At 56.8% G+C, this 22,354-nt stretch overlaps 1 protein-coding gene, 1 non-coding gene and 2 pseudogenes across 2 annotated transcripts; all 4 read right to left on the reverse strand.

Annotated features, from left to right (window-relative positions):
- Positions 1-633: 633 nt before the first annotated feature.
- LOC142766346 (U2 spliceosomal RNA) lies at positions 634-812 on the reverse strand (annotated as a pseudogene).
- A 7,864-nt stretch (positions 813-8,676) lies between these two features.
- Positions 8,677-8,869, reverse strand: LOC142766525 (U2 spliceosomal RNA). The gene has a single exon (XR_012884568.1). It is a non-coding gene; the product is annotated as a U2 spliceosomal RNA (small nuclear RNA).
- A 4,424-nt stretch (positions 8,870-13,293) lies between these two features.
- On the reverse strand, positions 13,294-15,158 carry LOC142765927 (uncharacterized). The gene has a single exon (XM_075867731.1). It carries the CDS (start codon positions 14,815-14,817, stop codon positions 13,294-13,296), a length of 1,524 nt encoding a protein of 507 aa, XP_075723846.1. The 5' UTR covers positions 14,818-15,158.
- Positions 15,159-17,538: 2,380 nt separating this feature from the next.
- LOC142766511 (U2 spliceosomal RNA) lies at positions 17,539-17,706 on the reverse strand (annotated as a pseudogene).
- Between the last annotated feature and the right edge of the window lie 4,648 nt (positions 17,707-22,354).

The following is a 22,354-nucleotide window of genomic DNA, read 5'->3' on the forward strand; positions in this document are numbered from 1 at the left end:
TCTTTGCGATTTTAATTTGTGATGGGGAATAGTGTAGATGCGTAGACGTGGCGAGAGCACGCGTCTTCAGGTTCAGACGCCGCGTGAAGATGTGAAATAAAAATGCCTTCGCTTGCCACTGCAACTGTAAACAGAAACACCAACCAAACCCCATTTTCTAGAGGCTTTTTTTATTTTTCGTTGCGAAACGGGTGAATTCGAAAAGCGGAAATAGCTTGGCACATACATACACACTTCTACACACATACATACATACACATCGCACATGCATACACATCGTATACACACTTCTAGCTTTCCTCCGAAACAGTAATGATAATTTCCTCAATAGTTTTATTAATATGAGTAGGAACGTTAAAAAAAATAAGAAACTTGAGTATGTACGTGTGAACATAACAAAATAAAAGAGACCCTCCATATATGAAATACACACGGAAACATTTATTTTCCCAGAGCAATCGTAAGTGTAAACACAGCTAGCGCACTCCCTGCACGCGAATACCGCGTCAGCCGGGGCGGCGTGCCGCCACCGTCTCGGACACTCGACGCACCCAAGCCGTTTACCCCGGTATCATGGGTAAATCCGAACACTCCTTCTATCATTGAATTTATTGTCGAACTCACCCCGCAGGGGGTGAGTGGGCCGATCCCGGAGGTAGTGCAATACCGGGCCAACCCGTGGCGGAGGTGAAGCAAGCTTCAAGCACTCCGCCGCATCACAAAAATAAGTTTAATATCTTGGATCCAAATAGGATCCGTATCAGATATTAAGCTGATAAGAACAGAGGTTTTCAAAAATGTTAGGAACATTTCTGACCGAAAAGGAAAAACTTGTTCTCATTTTTTGTTCCTTCAACCAGAAAGGAAGAAGGTGGTGTATCGTGAACTGTGTATAGAGAAGGTGAAAATAGGAAATAGCAGGGGAGAAAAAGTGAAAGGGGCGTGTGTCGTGTAGTATCACCTCTTATTTTTGCGATGTCTTTGGGAGGGTGACTTTGTCAGCACGTGGCCCAGCGAGTGACAGTCACTTTATGGCCACGTGTGCGCAGTACACTTCCCGAGAAGCTGCAATGGTCTCGCTCACTGCAAGCTTCTTAAGTAACCGGAGATATCTCCGGCTGCAGAGTTTTTTGAAAACTCTGTCATTTGCCGGGTCCCAGGAGCCAAGCATGCCGACGACGACTGCTTCGATCGTGACTCTCTGGTAGCGGCGGAGCAAGAAGTCCCGAACTGGTTCGTATTTTCGTTCCTTTTCCAGTCGGGCTGCCTCGAGTGCTTTGAGCCGGTTGTCAAAGGGGCAGGTCACGTCCACGATGATCGCCTCTTCCCCCCTGGCGAGAACGAGGTCGGGGCGAAGGTTGGTGGTACCAACCGCTCTGTTCTCATGCGTGACCGTGAACTTCTTGCTGGCGGCTTGTTTCACCCTCGCCACAATCTTGTTGTGACGACTGGTGTAGGCCATGCTGTGGCGCATGCAGTGACCCAGGACGTGTGGCAGCGTTTCCACTGCGTAACCGCACACACGGCACCGTTTGTCGGCGGAGGTGGTCCATGGGTTGGCTCCATTCACAGGTAGGAGGTTCAGGCGTGCCCTGTGAATGAAGCGCCAGTCGCAAAAGCGGGTGAATTTGCCGGAGCGCATGAAGTGGGAGCTGCTCGGGTCTGCGGCGACGCATTCCATTGCCTTCCCTTGATTGGGCATTTCTTGAAGGAAGCGATCGCGTGCCCGCATCATTCGGAAGCGCAGCGTTTTCACCACTTTTCGTCGTTTCTTTGACGTGAGAGTTTCCTCTCCGTCACACGTGATGCTGGTCCCCCCGTCCTCGAAAATTTCCCAGGTGACGTGTAGCCTGCGGGAAGCCTTCCGAGCCTCGGTCCAGACGGACTGCAGTTGTGTCGGCCGTGCCTGGAAAATGCCCTCCGTTTCGCCGCTGAGGTAGCAGGCGAGCTCCTCGTTGGTGGCCTGCCTGCGAATGCGCTTGGAGACAATTTTGGTTAGCGCTTCGAAGGCAAGTTCCCGGACCTCGAGATCGGCCGAGGTCAGAAGCTTGAAGGCGTTGTCCACGCGGCAGGCGTCACTTGTGTCTGCGGCGAGGGGGATTCCAGCTGCTCCGGCCGCTGCGCTGCCGTAGAGGTAGTTGTTTGCAGCGTTACCTGGAAGATAAAAAGTTTTCTTTATCAGGGGCCGGAGTGCGTCGTCTAGGCGGGCCCATTCCGCCTTGCCCACTTGTCCGCACCGCATGGCGAAGTTGAGTGCTGGAAAGACAAAAGTTTTCAGTGCATCAATTCGCTGCCATGGGGCAAGCATGGACTCGAGCAGGGTGCGGCCGACGGAGATTGCCTCATCGACCTTAGAGCGGTCTTGGAGAAGGCTGAACCCGACGGGGCGTCCTAGAAAAGATTGACTCTCGTAGTCACTGATGCGAGGGATCTCTTCTCCGTCGACGAAGAATTTCGTGTCCCTAGTGCCTACGGGAGTCCTACCAGAGAGGTGCAGGCTTCTGCACTTCTTGGGGTTCAGCCGAAGTCCCAGCTGGCCCGCGAGAGCCGCCACGACGTTGATGCGGTCCTGCAGTTTCTTGGGGCTGTCCGCCAAGGGGGTCAAATCATCGGCGTAAGCCAGCACATTGTGCTGCCTCTCACCTCCTTGGACCGCCCGAATGACTGGATCGAGCACCAAGTTGAAGAGCAGGCCGCTCAGTGGGCAGCCCTGTCTAATTCCGGCGGAGATTGTGACTGGGGCCGTTGTCCCAGCTTCGGCGACAATCCGGGTGGCGTTGTCTCGGTAGAGGTCTGCGATGATTGCGCAGAAGTCCTCTCCTGCACCTGCACCACGAAGAGAATCGATTAGTGCGTTGTGCGGAACTGAGCCAAATGCGTTGGCGAAGTCGAGAAAGGCCACGCAAAGGTCACCACCGCCGGCCCGCGCGGCGTCCAGGCGCTCCTGCAGCACGAAGTTGTGTTCAAACACGCCGTCGTGCGGCAGGAACCCCTTTTGACACCTCGAGAGCACGTCATGGTCACACACCCACTGCTGCATGCGGGAAGCTAGGCAACCCGCATACAGCTTGGAGATGGTGTTCCCAAGGGCAATGGGTCTCCAATTCGTGACCTCACTCGGATCACCCTTCTTGTGGATTAGGATGGTCCTCGTTTCCTTCCAGGCGTCGGGCACTTGCTTGAAATGGAGGCACACGTTGAATGCTGCGGATAGAAAGAGACCATCAGGATCATGTTCTTTCCAATGACGGTAGGTGATCCTGTCACTGCCGGGGGCCGTGTTTTCGCATCTGCGAAGACGGGCCGCCACCTCGTCGCTGGTGAATCGGGCGAGGCAGATCTCTGTCATGTCGTCCGGGCGAGCCTTGTTAAGGAGCAGGTGGGTGTTCCCTTCCTTCGGCGCCCATGTTTCAGCAAAGTGTTGCTCCAGTTTGTCGAGCGGAATCTCGCAGAGTATTGTTTCGCCCTGTACGATGACACGAACAGCCCGACGGCGGTTGCGACGATACAGGCTCTGTATCTGCTGGGCGTTGTTCGGGTTGGTCGGGACGCGGGGTTTTCCACCGGCAGGGTTGTCTGGAATTTTCGCCTCCCTCCTCACCGCCGATACGGCCTCCTCCAGGATGGAGAGGAAGTCGTCCCAGCGCTCAGCAGTGGCGGGCTCCCGAAGCAGTTGCCGGATTCGCTGGGTCTGCTCTGCGAGTACGCTTGTGTCGTCGATTGGCCCAGAGAGGGTGATTTCGCCGGGGTTCACTGTCTGTGGGGCGGGGTCCTGTGACTCGCCGCCTGCGTCGTCTATCGAAAGTCCCTCGGGTGACGTTGGGGGTGTGGGGGAGTCGACGCTGTGGCTGACACTCCTGGCTGATGGACTTGGTTGAGGGTTCCCTTGTGCCGTGTCCAAGCTGTGCTGCGGTGCTCCTTGTTGACTGGTCCTCTGAGTAGCGCGGGCTGTGTCTGGATCCTGCTGGAGACGGGACGAAAACCGTGACCCTTCTGGTGGTGACTCCTCCTCGCTGGTTGCTGATGGAATTGTCGCATCCCTGGAGCTCTGGCTTGGAGAGCAAGCTGTGCTGCCTAAGAGAGGAGGGAGAGGGGTAAGGGCCCGGTCCGGTGATGGTGGCCGGGAACGCCGTGGGTTGTCGTGGTCCGTGTCGCTGTGCGGTGACTCATGTTGCCTGGGACTCGGCGTGATGGAGGATGCATTTCCAACCTGTGAGAACAGAGAGGCACATGAAGACCTGCTCCTCGCTGTGGCGGCCTCGCTAGGCGTGGGCGATGGGGTGCCCGTAGTTGCCGAAACCCGGTCAGGGATTTCCTGCAAGTCACCTAGAAGGGGGGAGGAAGGTGTGAGTGCCAGCTCTGTTGGTGCTGGAGAGTCCGGCGTTGCGCTCAGTGTCGTGCTGTCCTCGCTTGGTGATGATCCCGTTGACGTCGTTGAGTTGGAGCTCTGTGACGATCGAAGGGTCATTGTCCGTGTGGCTTGGTTGCCGGCAGCAGCGCGGGGGGGTCGGCCAGTCGGAGTTGCAGTAGGTGCCGCCCTCGAAGTCCTTGAAGTCGTTGGTCCCTCGTTCATGTGCTGTGCTTCCTGTCTTTTGTGTTTGCGCATGTGATTGTCCAGTCCCTTCCTTGTTGTCATGGTGGCAGGGCATTGTGGACACTTGTGCCTGTTGAGGTCGAGGGGCGACAGCTCGTGTCTACCTCTTGCGATGCAGGAGTGGAGTGTGGGATGCAGCCCAAGGCCGGTCGTGGAGCATAGGGTACAGGTGTATGCCACCTTTACTTTGAGCTCATGCTCATCTAGTAGATGCCGCACCAAGCTTTGTCGCCTGCTTGTCCAGCTGATCCCGGAGTACCGTACCCCACATTTGTCTATGGGGCAGGTGAAGCTGTGTGGGATTGGGAAAAAGACGTCAAGGGTCTGTCCCTCCTTGCCTAGCTGGGGTTGGTTTTGGGCATCTCGCGGCCTCGGTGCAGTGGGCGTCCCGGTCTCCCCTGTATTCGGGGGACCTACCTCCTCGGACATCACCTACTGGTGGGCGAACACTTCTAAAGAAAACAGGATTATCACGGCCGGATGTACATCATTGTGAGAACACTTAGGCATCTTGAGAAAAAACACTTCAATAAAAGACGGCACTGTACACTTGAATGAGAAGTAGAAAGATGGAGAGGAGATAGAGAAAGAAGAGAAGGAAAAAAAAAAGGGTGAGGGTGGGGGGTGATCGTCAACCCATGTTTAAGTGTAGCTGACGACCTAAGACAAAGGGGAAGAAAAGGAGGGAGTGTGTGACCTCCTCCCCCTAGTCGGGGGAGAAGAGAGAAGAGGGGTGCGCTCGCCGAGAGAGGAAGAGGAAGAAAAAGAAAATGAAGAGAGGAAAAAAAAAAAAAACCCACGGCGTGCGCACCAGTGAGAGTCGCGGGCTACCCGCTACATGGTGAGTGCAGCTGGCAGCCCCAAGAAGGCAGAGAGAGTACTGACCGCCTCAGCAGAGAGGAGGGTACCAGAAGGAATTAGTAAAGAAGACAGAGGAAAGAGAGCGAGTGAGAGAAGAGAAAAAAAAAAGGGAAGGCAGGCGAACCCGGTTGAGCGTGCCCTCTACTGACACGTGTCAGCAGAGGCGCTTCCGGAAAAAAAAAAAAAAGGAGCGTGCAAGAGTAGAGAGAAAGTCGCCTGGCTACATTGTTAGTGTAGCTGGCAACAGTGGGAGCGGGAGAGGAGCCTTAGCGCGGGCCACGTGGACGGAAAGTAGAAGAGAGTAAAAAAAAAGAGAGAGAAAAGTGAAGAAAGAGGAAAGAGCGGAGACGCTGCTTCCACGTGGTCACCAGCGGCGCTCGCTGGTGTCCAGAGTAGAGGCGCGCTCCGAAAGAGAAAAAAAAAAGCGTGCAAGGAAGGCTTGCGCTATCTTACATCACTTGGGCAGATGGTGCAAGGGCCGCTGAGCCAACTAATACACAAGAAAAAGGGTGCTTTTCAGACGGGAAGCTGCCGGCAAGGCCGGTTGGAGCAGCCCGTCTCGCCGAGCACGAGAACCCACCCCCCCAAAGGGGGGCGGAAAAGAAAGGCAAAAAAGAAGTGTTTTAAAGAACTAGCATCTCACCAATGACCAGAGCCAGAAATCCAGGGCAGCAGGAACCAAGTGTCAGCAGGGGGGTCCAAGAATCCGCAGGCAGTCGTTGCTGGTCGCTCGAACAAGCTAAGAAGGCATGCACACAACAACAACACAAGAAGAGACAGAGAAAGACACCGCACTAACCGGGCGGGTGGTCGATTGCTTCTACAAAGAGCAGGAGTAGGATGGACAAGCCAACACTACACTTTGATCTTAGCCAAAAGGCCGAGAAGCGATGCAATTCATTAGCACGTAATTAAAATCCATTCTTTCACACCTCGTACTTAGTTCTGGCCAAAAGCCGGGCAAACAGTAGCAAAGCAATTCCGACGTCCACCCATGCACAACCAGCATTGTGCACCGACAGCGGCAGCGCTGGCTTCACGGCATTGCTTTTATCCCCAGTCCGCTTGAAGTTTCTAGTTTCGCTTACAAACATGTTAAAACTGAAACCTTCTTTTTCCCAGAGGTCGAAGCCACGCGTGCTTGCTTGCATGCATACTCTCTATGCGCCCATGACGTCACACCAAATGCTTGCTGGCGAACATTATCAGGCATGTCGCGAGGGATGCTACAGCATTTGTTTTAAAAACTGATGCATAGTGTACATGTCCAACTCGAGCACCAAAGTCTGGAAGGAAGGAAAAAAAAAATGACTGTGCAAAATGTGAATACGTCACCCATCCAACATGGCTTCTACGCCGGCTGCCCAAGCAACGCCTCTGCAACGACGCCCACAATCATCGGCAAAAAGGTGGTGCCTTTGGCTGCTTCAGCACGCTCAACATATGCCTTGCAAGTTCCGACGTGGCGGAACACCGCACCGAGGTCGACGAAGGTCCTGCCGTGAAAGGCAGACCCGGGAATGCGTGCGAAACGTCTACCGCGTGGGTTGTGAAGCCGGTGAATGAAGGATCATGTGGCAGAGGGTGACGGAACGTGAGTGTGCGACTTGACGCTGCGATGTCGTTCAAGCGTTCAACGGGCCGGCAGGTTCTGTCTGTCGTGGTCGAAAACGTCCGAGTTTTGCTGATTCCGAGGGGTAGGAGTGCTATGGTGGCGTGTACGAGGCGCTGGTACGGCGCTCCGTCGATCGTGCCGGACGGACATGAGGCGGCCGAAGGCGGTCGTGAAGTGGTCGCGGAAATCAGTGGAGAAGTACTCGCCTGCGCTTTTCGTCGAAGACGCGCGACAGACGGTCTTCGGGAGACACGGGTGGTTGCACAAATGCGACCGTGCGTCAACGTGCAGCCATATTCGTGGATTATTTCGCCCCATTACGATAGCTTCGTCACTGCGCTCGCTGGTGTTGCTTGTTTTTGTTGACCTTCACTTGTGGCTCACACCCACTGTGGGGGATTGGCTGGTTTGTTGTTCTGCTTCTTCGACTTCTACATACTCGGCTTAGTGAAGCTGTGAGGAGTGACGAGTGGGTACGGAGGCAAAGCGCGCCCGGGGCGTGATCTCACGCGTCCTGGGGTCCACGTCGCTTCAGGTACGTGCGTGGTGCGTCCGAACGTCTAGTGCGCAATTTTCTTGGAACTTCCAGCAACTGGCAATTCCATTGAGGTGAGCGTGCGAGGATGTTCGTTGTAATTAACGAGAGCCAACGGTGGATGAGCTGGTATGAGATGGTGTTCAGAAATGAAGTGTTTGATCAACAAGGCGATGCCCGCCGTGGTGGTCTGATGGCCGTAAGGTACTCGGCTGCTGACCCGCAGGTGGTGGGATCGAATCCCGGCCGCGGCGGCTGCATTTCCCTGTGCTCAGATTAGGGTGCACGTGAAAGAACCCCAGGTGGTCGAAATTTTCCCATAATCATATGGTGGTTTTGGGACGTCAAACCCCAAAGGTCAGTGGACATAGGAAAAGCACATCGGGGCTTTGCCGCTCCACCGTACAGCAGGTGTGTGCGGAGTGGGTCCTGTGGCGTTCTTTGCGATTTTAATTTGTGATGGGGAATAGTGTAGATGCGTAGACGTGGCGAGAGCACGCGTCTTCAGGTTCAGACGCCGCGTGAAGATGTGAAATAAAAATGCCTTCGCTTGCCACTGCAACTGTAAACAGAAACACCAACCAAACCCCATTTTCTAGAGGCTTTTTTTATTTTTCGTTGCGAAACGGGTGAATTCGAAAAGCGGAAATAGCTTGGCACATACATACACACTTCTACACACATACATACATACACATCGCACATGCATACACATCGTATACACACTTCTAGCTTTCCTCCGAAACAGTAATGATAATTTCCTCAATAGTTTTATTAATATGAGTAGGAACGTTAAAAAAAATAAGAAACTTGAGTATGTACGTGTGAACATAACAAAATAAAAGAGACCCTCCATATATGAAATACACACGGAAACATTTATTTTCCCAGAGCAATCGTAAGTGTAAACACAGCTAGCGCACTCCCTGCACGCGAATACCGCGTCAGCCGGGGCGGCGTGCCGCCACCGTCTCGGACACTCGACGCACCCAAGCCGTTTACCCCGGTATCATGGGTAAATCCGAACACTCCTTCTATCATTGAATTTATTGTCGAACTCACCCCGCAGGGGGTGAGTGGGCCGATCCCGGAGGTAGTGCAATACCGGGTCAACCCGTGGCGGAGGTGAAGCAAGCTTCAAGCACTCCGCCGCATCACAAAAATAAGTTTAATATCTTGGATCCAAATAGGATCCGTATCAGATATTAAGCTGATAAGAACAGATACTACACAAAGAGAAGTTTATTTGACTTCAAACAAAGATGGCAGGACATGTATATGCGTTTTACAAAATAAACAAACCGGGGCACAATGAATATATACAAGTACATACAAAAGAGCGCATTATCCTTATACATATTGAAACCATAAAGGCAGACTAATCTGAAAAAATGAGCACAAACACTACACAAAGAGAAGTGTGTTAAACTTCGTCAAAAAAAAACCAGCGCAATGAGAACTATACACAAAGAGAAGTTTATTTAACTTCAAACGAAGATGGCAGGACATGCATATACATTTACAAAATAAACGAACCGGGCACATTGAATATATACAAGTAGATACAAAAGGGCGCGTCATCTATATACATATTGCAACCATAAAGGCAAACAAATCAAAAAAAGAAGATACTACGCAAAGAGAAGTTTATTTAACTTCGAACAAAGATGGCAGGATATGCATATCATATGCGTTTTAGAAAATAACAGACCGTGGCACATTGAATATATACAAGTAGATACAAAATAGCGCGTTATCTATATACATATTTACAACCATGAAGGCAAACTAATCAGAAAAAATGAGCACAAACACTACACAAAGAGAAATGTACTTAACTTCGTCAAAAAAAAAAAATGCAGCATATACTATATACATATGTACAATAACCAGCGACACCTTGGTGTCGATGAGCGGGCCAGCGGCAACAACACAGTGTCAAGCAAGTGTCTATTTGTAAACCGGTGCTACAGGGGTGTATCTGAAGAGCGGGGCGAGGGGGGGTCACCTTCGTTTGGCACTAGACATGCGATTGCTCCTGAGTTGGGCACTCCTCGGGAACCGAGAGGGGTTAATAGCGCAAAATTGGGGCAGCCAACTTGCCCTCTCTCATGAAGAAAAATTTCGTGTGCCAGCGGCGGAGGAACATCTCCTCTCCGCTGGCCTCGAGTTCTCGCGAGAGAATCTCCCACAACAACCTTCTTATTCGCGTAAGGGCAGGAGGGGCCGCCCGAACTGGCTGTCGACGCGCTTCCGCGAGCGAGCGTCGTTGCCACACCACGAAGAGGGTGCAGGCGGTCACGAGTCTCGCAAACGCTCCCTTATTGCGTTTATGTCCTGGTGGGGGGCGAATCCCAAAGCAATGCGCTACCATGCGCCAGACAGGGCGTGCGGCCATACATTCAAACAAGGCATGCCTTTGGGTTTCGGGCTCCCGACAGTTTGGGCAGCGGTCGTCGGGCACTATGCCTAGCCTCTTCAGGCGGCGCCTAGTGGGGAGAACCTCCCACGCCCTCTTCCAGAGAAAATCCTGGATTTCGCAGGGTAGCAGGGTCTGCAGGAGAGAGAGGTCGCGCCTTGCTCGCTCCGCCCGCTGCCGGTCCTCGTCGCTGAGCTGGCTTGCCGTGAGTGCCTCAACAATTCGGGCCGGCTGCTCTGTGTCAGGGTCGCAATTCGGCGCTTCCTTGCGCAGCATGCGTGCCGTCGCTGCAGCTACCCTGTAAAAGGGCGAGGGTGATTCAGCGTGCGGGCCGGAGTGGCGACCGGCATCCAGCCAACTGTTAGACGGGCCGCTCCAATAGAACAGCCGGCCTCTCCCGACATAGTTGTCTTCTCGCGCCACCTTGCGAGCCGTTTTCAAGGCGAGCAGTTTGCTCAAGGTGGGTGCGTGCGGGAGACCGAGCCCCCCCTCTTTAACTTCCAACTGGAGGAGCATTCGTTTGACAGGGGGTGGCGTCCGGCCCCATAGCAGTTCGTTTGCTATCATGCCGAATCGAGTGGCCACTCGCGCCGGCATCACTGCTACCCTGCTCACGTGAGAGGCCAAGGCAAGCACGCTGGTTTTTGTTGCTACCGCCTTTTCGCGCAGGGTTAGGTTGAACAGCGCTGCGCGCTCGGCTAGCCGTGCAGCCCTGTCGACGACCCGCGCCCAAGTAGAAACGTCCACTCCTTCGCGGGAGAAGTACACTCCAAGAACCTTGACCGTGCTGACCGGTTCTATGTCGCCAATAGCTTCTGCGGGAAACGTGCCGAAAAGCAGTGCTCGGCTCTTCCTCTCATTCAGTTTGGCTCCTGATGCCTCAGCGTATAGCTGGAATACGCCGCGGAAGCGATGGAGGCTTCGCACGTCCTTGAGGAAGAGCGATATGTCGTCGGCAAACGCCAGGACTCTTATCTCTTCGGTACCGGTCATTGGCAGGCCCCGGATGCGTTCGTCGCTGGCCAGAGTTGTCAGCAGGGGCTCGATGGAAAGTACAAACAAGGTTGGTCCCAAAGGGCAACCTTGCCTGATGCCTCTCGTGTACCGAAAAAAGGCTGTAGTCCGGCCGTTCACCGCGACACAGCTTCGCAAGTTGGAGTACAGTAGCTCGATGACAGCCACAAACTCCTGCGGGAGCCCGAATCGGCGGAGCACTTCGAAGAGGTACGTGTGTCTGACCCTGTCGAACGCCTTTGCTTGGTCAAGGGACAGAAAGGCACCCGTGACTCTTTTCTGCGTCGCATATTCAAAGACGTCTCGTGTGGCTGTAAGATTGGCAAACATAGACCGGCCAGGCACAGCACAAGCTTGGTGGGGAGCGATCAAGTCCGGCAAGAAAGTCCGCAGCCTGGAGTTGAGTATGGACGCCACGATCTTGTTGTCTACATTGAGTAGAGAGATCGGGCGCCATGACGACAGTTCGCGTGGTGCTGCACCGTCCTTGAGAATGAGGGCAATGCGCCCTTCGCTGAATGAGTCAGGCTTCACATGCTTCTGAAGGACCAGGTTGACCATGGCCAGGAGCGGGGCACGCAGAACTTCAAAGAAAGCCGCATAAAAGCCAGCTGTTAGGCCGTCAGTGCCCGGAGCCGAGTTCGGCGGCATGGCTTGGATGGCAGCGCGGAGTTCTTCTTCCGATACTGTGCCGCGCAACACTATGCACTCGTCTTCGGCGAGCCGAGGCAGGCGCGAACACAGACTGGCCATGAGAGTTGCCTCGGGGGGTGGGCCGCAAGGCTCCGGTTCATGAAAAACGGCCTCGAAGTAGTCGTGGAACTCCGCTTCGATCTCGGTGGGGTGGGTGATCAGGCTGCCGTCAGGCCGTTGCACCTCTGAGATTCGAAGGGAGCCGGTACCTCGCGCCTCGTTCATGTCTATGTCTGGTGCGTCCCCCGATGCGACGCGTGCATCACGTGCGTTGCGCGCATTTTCCCGGAAGAGACGGTCATGCTGAACTTGCAGCGAGTGGAGATAGTCGCGCATACAGGCCGTGAGGTGGTCCGCGCTCTGTACAATCCGCATGCGGCGGAGTAGCTCATTCATCGCTTTTGTGATGCGCTTCTTCCTCACGCTGCCTTCTTCCTGCAGAAACGCTCTCCATCTCGCCTTCAAGTCGTCCCAAACCGCGGGGCTGGTACAGGGGGTGGCCTCAATCGTCTCCTCCAGGAACGCTGATATTCTGAGGGCGCTCGTGCGGTCTTTGATGAGCGCTGGGTCGAGGCGCCAAGTTTCGTTTCCTGCATTAGGGCCGGGCGTCCCTCTCACCGTTGTAACCAACGGGAGGTGGTCAGTTCTGTCCGCCAGCCCGTTGGGGAGGGTGAGGACTTCGCACGACGCAAGAGAGCCGACGAGGCGCTCGGGGACGTAGGCTCGGTCAAGCCTGCTGGCCGTTGTCCGCGAGGTTCGAGTGGGGGCGAATTCATTTCCGTGCAGGTGAACCCACGCGTCCGTGAGCCGCAGGTGTCGGAGGATCTTCACCAGCTCTTTGGCGTGGTAGGTTGAACCGCCTTGACCTGGGCCCCGGACGTCTCTTGTGGAGTCCACGACGCAGTTGAAGTCCCCGAGAACCACGTGGGGTACGGGCTCCACCAGATTGTCGTGCAGCTCCTTAAAGTAGGTGTTAGTTTCTGATCTGGTCACCGGCGCATAAACGTTCACAAAGCGCACCTTGGACCCGTCGACGAAGACGTCGAGCACAAGCGTGCGCCCATTCGCCCCAAAAACACAATGCGACTTTCGCCGGAACCTGTCCGTGACGAACACGACACCAACGCCGCAAGCCCTCGCGGATGTTAAAGAAAAAAAGCCGTCAACTTGGCAGTTGCGCCTGAATAAGGTAACATCGAGCGGGGAGCGGAAGTTGGTCTCCTGCAGAAAGAGGAGGTCGATGCCCTTAGATCGGGCAAACGTCACTACAGCAGCCTGTTTATTTCTATCGCGAAAGCCGCGAATGTTTAATGTGGCGAACCGCAGCATGGCCATGATCCTTCAGTTGGAGCGCCGTGTCTCGCTCGGAGGGAGGAGGAAGGGTGAAGGGCAAGATAACCAGGCGAGTTGGGCATCAGCGGGGCGTGGACGAAGGGGAGCGAGGAGGGTGCTGCGCTAAAAAGGGGAAGGGGCCCAGCCAGGTGAGCCAACAGCAGAGGGTGAGGGGAAGCGGGAGAGCGGAAGGCAGCGAGGCCGTCGGAGCAGGCGCGCCGCTTCTTTCTTCAGGTAGCCTTCTCAGGACTTCGGCGGCGGCTCCCATTTGCCCCCACCGGCTTTTGTTCAAGCTTCTGGGACTTCGCGTGAGGCGGAGCATCGCTGTCGCTGCTTTGGCCCACCGTCCCCGATCTGCGCTGCCGGGCGTCCTTGCTCGCGGTCCTCTCGCTCCCATCCCGCCTGTCGTCGCCAGGGCGTCTTCGCGAGCGCGAGCGCGAGCGTGACCGCTGCTCGAGGCCAGAGTGCGGCTGGCCCGCCTTTGCGTCAGATTTCCGGCTTAACCGTTTGGATTGAGCAGGGGGGGGACAAGTCGAGGCGGTGTTGTTGCGCTCGCTGTCCTCGGGCAGCACGTAGTACCCCTTGCCCGTTACGGGCAGTTCGTCCAGGGCAGAATCATGGGCACGCGCCTCCAGGTCCTCCGAAGTCACCATTGCGAGCACGTTGGCCGGCGTTAACGGCACAGAGGGGAGAGCGCTTCCCCGCTCGGTGGCACTAGCCGGCGCCCTCTGTGCTGATGGCAGAGATTCGCAGTCGTCCTGGTCCGATGGGAGTGCCCGCGGTGAAGCGGAGGAGGACTGCGCCGAAGCTGTATCGGAGGGACTGGGCTCCGTTTCAGACGAGGCAGTAGTAACCTCCTCACTCGTCTCCCGCCCCTCTCTCTCGCTGGCGAGTGAATCGGCCTCGCTGCTGCCTGTAGGCGGGTCGATGTTCGTGGGGTGGTCGCCTGCTTTTCTCACTGTCGCGCCGGGCGTGATCTTGGGCGTAAGCACCTGAAGCCGCGATTGTGGCTTTTCTGACCGGGGCGATAAAGAGCCACTAAGTGGGGCTAGATCAGAGGCGTGGTCGGAAGTTGAGGGGAAACCGCGGGCGGCCGACGCGTAGGATCGCCTTCTGAAACACTCCCTCGTCCCGTGGTGACCCCCACAACGCTTACATTCACTAGTACAGCCCTCTGTGTCATGGCCGAAAGTTCCGCACCGTTTGCAAAAGGGAGCGGAGCATGCCGTCGCCATGTGGCCCACTTCACCGCATCGTGCACAAACTCGCCTCATGCCGCGATACTCAAACATTACGCGGTGCCCTGCGATGGTCGCAAAGTTTGGCACCGGTTTGCTCATCTCTATCTTAATGACTCTTACCCCGTTGAGCTTGTTTTGGCGAGTGGCCACAGTGGCAAACGATATGCCCCTCACTTTGCCGTACTGAGCAAGGGCGTTGCTAAGTACCTCGTCTGATAAGTAGGCGGGGTACCGGTAGGCATTCACGTACGTGACCGGCGGCCCTACGGCCTCAACCGGTACGTTTTCGCCGTTAACCCGGAAGCCTTCCGCCACCATTAACCTTGTCGCCTGACTGGCGTTACGCGTGCAGACGAGGAACCTAGCCCCGCCCATGTGCTGTAGAACAAATACACTATCATTCCCAGACACTAGTTCAACGGCGTCGATTAGATCATCTATCGAAACATCGCCATCGGGCGCCGTGAACATGAAGCAATTCTCCCTCACCGGGAGGTCGGACGTCGACGCCATTCTGGTGCGCGTTGCCGCTGGCTGCCAGGAAGGCGTGGCTGGTAGGACTGGTATCGTGCAGGCTAGCTGCACACTAGTAGGACTGCGGCTCAGCCGAGGCGGGTGCCGCGCGGATACAGGAGGCGCCGGGTGGGTTGCAGCAGGACTCCGGGACGGCAGGCGTAGACCGGGGGCCTTGCTTCACCAGGCATGGGATGAGTGGGCGCCGGACAGGGAGGTCCGAGGCTCGGGGCGGCGGTCGCACGTGCAGGACGGCGATGCCGCGTAAACTAACTTTGGCGACTTGAACCCCGGGGTCGACGTCGGCGGGACGTGACCCTGGGTCTCGCGCGGGGGCGCAAAGAAACGGCTAGCTCGACAATTGGTCTAGCCAAAAGGCCGAGAAGCGATGCAATTCATTAGCACGTAATTAAAATCCATTCTTTCACACCTCGTACTTAGTTCTGGCCAAAAGCCGGGCAAACAGTAGCAAAGCAATTCCGACGTCCACCCATGCACAACCAGCATTGTGCACCGACAGCGGCAGCGCTGGCTTCACGGCATTGCTTTTATCCCCAGTCCGCTTGAAGTTTCTAGTTTCGCTTACAAACATGTTAAAACTGAAACCTTCTTTTTCCCAGAGGTCGAAGCCACGCGTGCTTGCTTGCATGCGTACTCTCTATGCGCCCATGACGTCACACCAAATGCTTGCTGGCGAACATTATCAGGCATGTCGCGAGGGATGCTACAGCATTTGTTTTAAAAACTGATGCATAGTGTACATGTCCAACTCGAGCACCAAAGTCTGGAAGGAAGGAAAAAAAAAAAATGACTGTGCAAAATGTGAATACGTCACCCATCCAACATGGCTTCTACGCCGGCTGCCCAAGCAACGCCTCTGCAACGACGCCCACAATCATCGGCAAAAAGGTGGTGCCTTTGGCTGCTTCAGCACGCTCAACATATGCCTTGCAAGTTCCGACGTGGCGGAACACCGCACCGAGGTCGACGAAGGTCCTGCCGTGAAAGGCAGACCCGGGAATGCGTGCGAAACGTCTACCGCGTGGGTTGTGAAGCCGGTGAATGAAGGATCATGTGGCAGAGGGTGACGGAACGTGAGTGTGCGACTTGACGCTGCGATGTCGTTCAAGCGTTCAACGGGCCGGCAGGTTCTGTCTGTCGTGGTCGAAAACGTCCGAGTTTTGCTGATTCCGAGGGGTAGGAGTGCTATGGTGGCGTGTACGAGGCGCTGGTGCGGCGCTCCGTCGATCGTGCCGGACGGACATGAGGCGGCCGAAGGCGGTCGTGAAGTGGTCGCGGAAATCAGTGGAGAAGTACTCGCCTGCGCTTTTCGTCGAAGACGCGCGACAGACGGTCTTCGGGAGACACGGGTGGTTGCACAAATGCGACCGTGCGTCAACGTGCAGCCATATTCGTGGATTATTTCGCCCCATTACGATAGCTTCGTCACTGCGCTCGCTGGTGTTGCTTGTTTTTGTTGACCTTCACTTGTGGCTCACACCCACTGTGGGGGATTGGCTGGTTTGTTGTTCTGCTTCTTCGACTTCTACATACTCGGCTTAGTGAAGCTGTGAGGAGTGACGAGTGGGTACGGAGGCAAAGCGCGCCCGGGGCGTGATCTCACGCGTCCTGGGGTCCACGTCGCTTCAGGTACGTGCGTGGTGCGTCCGAACGTCTAGTGCGCAATTTTCTTGGAACTTCCAGCAACTGGCAATTCCATTGAGGTGAGCGTGCGAGGATGTTCGTTGTAATTAACGAGAGCCAACGGTGGATGAGCTGGTATGAGATGGTGTTCAGAAATGAAGTGTTTGATCAACAAGGCGATGCCCGCCGTGGTGGTCTGATGGCCGTAAGGTACTCGGCTGCTGACCCGCAGGTGGTGGGATCGAATCCCGGCCGCGGCGGCTGCATTTCCCTGTGCTCAGATTAGGGTGCACGTGAAAGAACCCCAGGTGGTCGAAATTTTCCCATAATCATATGGTGGTTTTGGGACGTCAAACCCCAAAGGTCAGTGGACATAGGAAAAGCACATCGGGGCTTTGCCGCTCCACCGTACAGCAGGTGTGTGCGGAGTGGGTCCTGTGGCGTTCTTTGCGATTTTAATTTGTGATGGGGAATAGTGTAGATGCGTAGACGTGGCGAGAGCACGCGTCTTCAGGTTCAGACGCCGCGTGAAGATGTGAAATAAAAATGCCTTCGCTTGCCACTGCAACTGTAAACAGAAACACCAACCAAACCCCATTTTCTAGAGGCTTTTTTTATTTTTCGTTGCGAAACGGGTGAATTCGAAAAGCGGAAATAGCTTGGCACATACATACACACTTCTACACACATACATACATACACATCGCACATGCATACACATCGTATACACACTTCTAGCTTTCCTCCGAAACAGTAATGATAATTTCCTCAATAGTTTTATTAATATGAGTAGGAACGTTAAAAAAAATAAGAAACTTGAGTATGTACGTGTGAACATAACAAAATAAAAGAGACCCTCCATATATGAAATACACACGGAAACATTTATTTTCCCAGAGCAATCGTAAGTGTAAACACAGCTAGCGCACTCCCTGCACGCGAATACCGCGTCAGCCGGGGCGGCGTGCCGCCACCGTCTCGGACACTCGACGCACCCAAGCCGTTTACCCCGGTATCATGGGTAAATCCGAACACTCCTTCTATCATTGAATTTATTGTCGAACTCACCCCGCAGGGGGTGAGTGGGCCGATCCCGGAGGTAGTGCAATACCGGGCCAACCCGTGGCGGAGGTGAAGCAAGCTTCAAGCACTCCGCCGCATCACAAAAATAAGTTTAATATCTTGGATCCAAATAGGATCCGTATGAGATATTAAGCTGATAAGAACAGAGTGGAATTTTATTATGTTTCAGACAATGCATAGGTTGTCTTGAATTAGCCGGACGACATCGTTTAGTTCCTGTACATTGCACCGGGAGAGCCAGTTGGAAACCGGACACGGATGGTGATACAAGGACGCCAGGGTGTTGGTCATCACAGGAACCTTCGGGACTGCAGCGGCTTACCCAGGGTACTTGGCAGGTGGTAGGCGATGTGGCGACGTGGTACGGTAGGTCTTGCCTTAGTCAGCGGTGGTCTAGCTGCGTCCATGTCCCACGTGCGCGTGGTATATGGCGCGGGACGCTGCCACCTCCTCGCTCACGCAGAGTTTCTTTAACAGACGCAGGTAGGTGCGGGAGCACAGACGCTGAAGGACGCGGTCGTTGGCCGGGTCCCAAGCGCCGAGAGCCCCGACGATGACGGCGGCCACCGTTACTCTTTGGTAGCGGCGACGCAGGTAGTCGGCGACGGGTTGGTAGCGTGCGACCTTGTCGTTTCGCGTGTTGGTAAAGGCCTCCGGTGTGTTCTCGAACGGGCAAGCCACGTCGATCACCAGGGCCTCCTCCCCGCGAACCAGGACAAGGTCAGGACGCAGTCCGGAGTCGCCGACCGGCCGGTTCTCGTACGCTACGGTGTAGTCGCGGGCAGCGGCCGTGCGAAGGCGCGAGACCACCGCGTTGTGCCGTGCCCGAGACATGGCGCTGTGCGTCATGCAGTGGCAAAGCACGTGCGGTAGCGTCTCCCTCGCGTAGCCGCAGACCCGGCAACGCTGGTCTCGGTCAACAGGGCCCCACATGACGGCGCCATTCAGGGGTAGCAGGTTGAGGCGTGCCCGGTGGATAAACCGCCAGTCGGCGAAGTGCGTGAATGCTCCCGTGGTGATGAAATGGGAGCTCGCACGATCCGCCGAGACGCATGCCATCACCTTCCCCTGGTTGGGCTGGTCATGGAGGGCGTTGTCCCGGACGTGGGCCAGCACATCTCGTAGCGTCCGCATGACCCGGTTCCTCTGGGTTGAAGGAAGCGTTGCGTCGCCGCATGTGATGGTGACGTGGTCCGGCCGCAGGGACCACGAGACTTGTAGCCTTCGGGATGCCTTACGGGCCTCGGTCCACACGCTGCGCAGCTGGGTTGCCGGCCTTGAGTGGACGACCTGTCGGTCGCCTGAGAGATATGCCTCCAACTCAAAACGGGTAGCCTCCCATCCGAGGCGGGTGGAGGCGATCTCGTAAGCGTCCGACAGGGCGAGGTCCCGTAGTGACTGGTCTGGTGTCGTCAGGAGCTTGAAAGCGGAGTCGATACGACAGATGTCGTATAACTCCGCTGCCACCGGTATCGCTGCAGCTCCTCCGGAGGCGCTCCCGTAGACGTAGTGTGTCGAGGCATTCACCGGTAGGTAGAGTGTGCGCTTGACCATGGGCCTGATGGCAAGGTCCAACCGGTGCCAGTCTGTTTTGGTCAGGGCGCCGCACCTCATGGAGAAGTTGAGGGCGGGGAACACAAATGTCTTGAGGGCGTCAATACGCTGCCAGGGGGCTAGAAGGGACGAAAATATTGCCGTGGCGTTGCGTATGGCGTCGTCAATGACATTGGCTCCCGCTCTCTGTGGAAGGCGGAAACCCACCGGGCGTCCGAGGTAGCGGAGTGGCTCGGAGTCGTTCAAAGCCGTTACCGGGACGCCGGAGACCCGGAACACGGTTGGCCGCATTCCGACGGGGGTGACGCCGCTGAGGTGCAGGGTCGTACACTTGCTCGGGTTGAGAGATAGCCCGAGCGGTGTTGATAGCGCCTCGACCATGTCGATGCGTTGCTGGAGAAGAGCAGGACAGTCGGCCAGGGGCGTCAGGTCGTCGGCATAGGCGAGGATGTTGTGGTCGTCGCCCGTGCCTTGGACACCTCGAATCACAGGGTCTATGACCAGGTTGAAGAGCAACCCGCTGAGCGGGCAGCCCTGGCGTAGACCCGAGTGGATGGCTACCGGATCTGTCGTGCCCTCTGCAGCAACGATGACAGTTTGGTTGTCACGGTACAGGTCCTCGATGAGGGCGGTGAACGTATCCCCAGCACCTGAACCACGGAGGGCGTCCAGGAGGGCTCGGTGAGGCACGGACCCGTAGGCGTTTGCGAAGTCCAAAAGGGCCGCGCAAAACTCCGTGCCACCAGCTCTGGCTGCGTCCATGCGGTGCTGAAAGATGTAATTCAGTTCGAAAACGCCATCATACGGGAGGAAACCTTTCTGGCACTTTGACAAGACCTGGTGATCCATGATCCAGGCTTGTAGGCGCGACGCAAGGCACTTGGCGTATAACTTAGAGGCAGTACTGCCGAGTGCAATGGGGCGCCAGTTGCCCGGGACAGAGGGATCACCTTTCTTGTATATGAGTACCGTACGCGACGTTCGCCATGAGTCCGGGGTGCGACGGTGGTGGACGCAGGCGTTGAAAAGGGCGGACAGGAAGCGGGCCTCCGGGTCGACGGACCTCCAGTGGTGGTACGTCAGTCTGTCAGGACCGGGAGCCGTATTCTCCGACTTCCGGAGCCGGAGGAGAACCTCGTCCGCCGAGAAGGACGCCGTGTCGACCGGGACAGGGGCCGCGGGCCGCTGGAACAGCGCTGATGTGTCCGCCGTGCGAGGTGACCAGGTGGAGGCCCAATGGTCCTGGATGTCTGGTATGGGGATGGTACAGGACCGTGTGGGACCCTCCTTGATCAGGCGTACGGCACGTCGGCGGTTCCTGCGGTAGAGACGCTGGATCTGCGTGGCGTTGTCAGGGTTGACGTCTCGAGCAGGGCGTCCCGGTATTGACGGGGGGAGGCGGACAGCCTCCGCGGCCAGAGCAACAGCCTGAGACCACGCCTGCTCACACGTCGCCCATGAGTCTGGTGTTGGGGCTGAACGGAGCGTGGCTCGCAAGACGCGGACCTGCTCCGCAAGCAGCATGGTGCGGTCCGGTGGCATCTCCATTGTCGGTGCTTCCACAGGAGTGTCGTGTGCACCGTCGTCGACTTCATCCGCGCCAGTGTCTTCCAACCGCTCGGAAAGGGAAGGGGATGAGGAGGAGCGGGAATTGGTCGACAGAGGGCGGCGGTCGACGACGATGCCGGCAGCTGGGACACTCTGTTCGTCCACCGGCTCGTTGGCCGATGCGTCGTCGGAGTCGTCGGTACCGGAGACGTCGGTAAGCCCCGTGGACATCCGTGAGGAAGCCCTTGAAGCCGACGACGTGGAGCCGGGACCGGTACGGCGACGAGAAGACGAGCCGGGCGTGGATGAGACCTCGCCAGTCGTGGACTGGGGACCAGGATCTGGTGGCACGGACGGTGGCGTTCCGGGACCCGAAGGCGATTGCCGAGGCGTAGAAGAGCCGGAGCCAGAAGTTGGAGAGGAGTGGTCTGGCATAGTAGACGCCTCGGAACTTGACACCGACGGAGAACCGGTTGCCGAAGTGCTGGAGGCCGACCCGGTACTGGAAGATGGCGTCGATGTGGAAGAATGGCCTCCACGACGTCTTCGAGACCGGGAAACGGTTGCTCCGGTCTGTGGTGCTGGTACTGCTCGGCAAGTTGTACCGGAAGGAGCTGGGCCGGAGCGTGGTGTGGTTTCTGTGCCAGAGGAACTGGAGGTAGTCGCCGTAGGCTGCCGTGGGGGGCGAAGAGGTACAAATGGAGTGGACTCCTCTTGCGCATGCCGTGCCATGGTGTGCCGGGCCAAGGAGCGTTCGCAATTGAAGCTCTTCGGGCAATACCGGCAGGGGTGGTAAGGCTCGTTCGAGGCAGGACCCGGGCAATCGTGGCGGGCGGACAGCGAATTCAACCGGGCATCACAGGCGACGCACCGGTAGAGCCGCTCCGTTGGCCGAACCCCGTGTTTCTGCTCCATGTGGGACCGCCACGCGGACAGTCGGAGCGATACTGATGTACGAGCTTGGCAGCCCGCGCAACAGGGATAAGGACAACGAAGGAGCCCTGGCACCGGCAGGTACACCGTCATGATGCCCCGGTGAATGACGGGCGGTCGGGAGCGAGGAGGGCCCGATGCTGCCACTGAAACGCCAGTAGACGCGGGTGTGCCAGGACGAGGCCGCTGGGCCGGCGGGGGCGCCGGTGTGCTCGTCCCCGAAGGGGGAGCGGGACGCCGCCGACGGCTACCGGAACCCAGGAAGAGCGGCTCGACGGACACGGCAGGTGGCCGGCGGGGGGTAGGCATGGCCAGGCAGAGACTTCTCCAGGTCCTCGTGGACGGACGTCCGGGCAGGAAGGCCGGGGCGACGGCGACGACGTCGGCGAAGTGGTCACGAAGACCGGGGTCCGCTGGTGTCACCAGCAGGCATTGGCGACCGGACCGGGAGTGGCAGGCAAGAAAAGGCTTGTAGACTCTCACCACTCCCGGAGGGCGTCTTCTCCCGCTGGCTTGACTGGAACGCCCGGTCGGTCGGTGTCCACGTCCCCGTGGCTTGATGTCCGGTCCGGTAGGCTCCGACGACGGCGGCGATGAAGTGGTCACGAGGACCGGGGCCCGTGGGTGTCGTCAGCAGGCATTGACGACCGGGCCGGGAGTGGCAGGCAAGAAAAGGCTCGTGGACTCTTACCACTCCCGGAGGGCGTCTGCTCGTGCTGGTGGGCCCGCCGCGTCGGTAGATGGCCGGAGACTCCTTCGAAGGTGCAGCAGGGCC

The sequence above is a fragment of the Rhipicephalus microplus genome, chromosome 6, assembly GCF_043290135.1.
Source record: "Rhipicephalus microplus isolate Deutch F79 chromosome 6, USDA_Rmic, whole genome shotgun sequence".
Taxonomy (NCBI): Eukaryota; Metazoa; Arthropoda; class Arachnida; order Ixodida; family Ixodidae; genus Rhipicephalus; species Rhipicephalus microplus.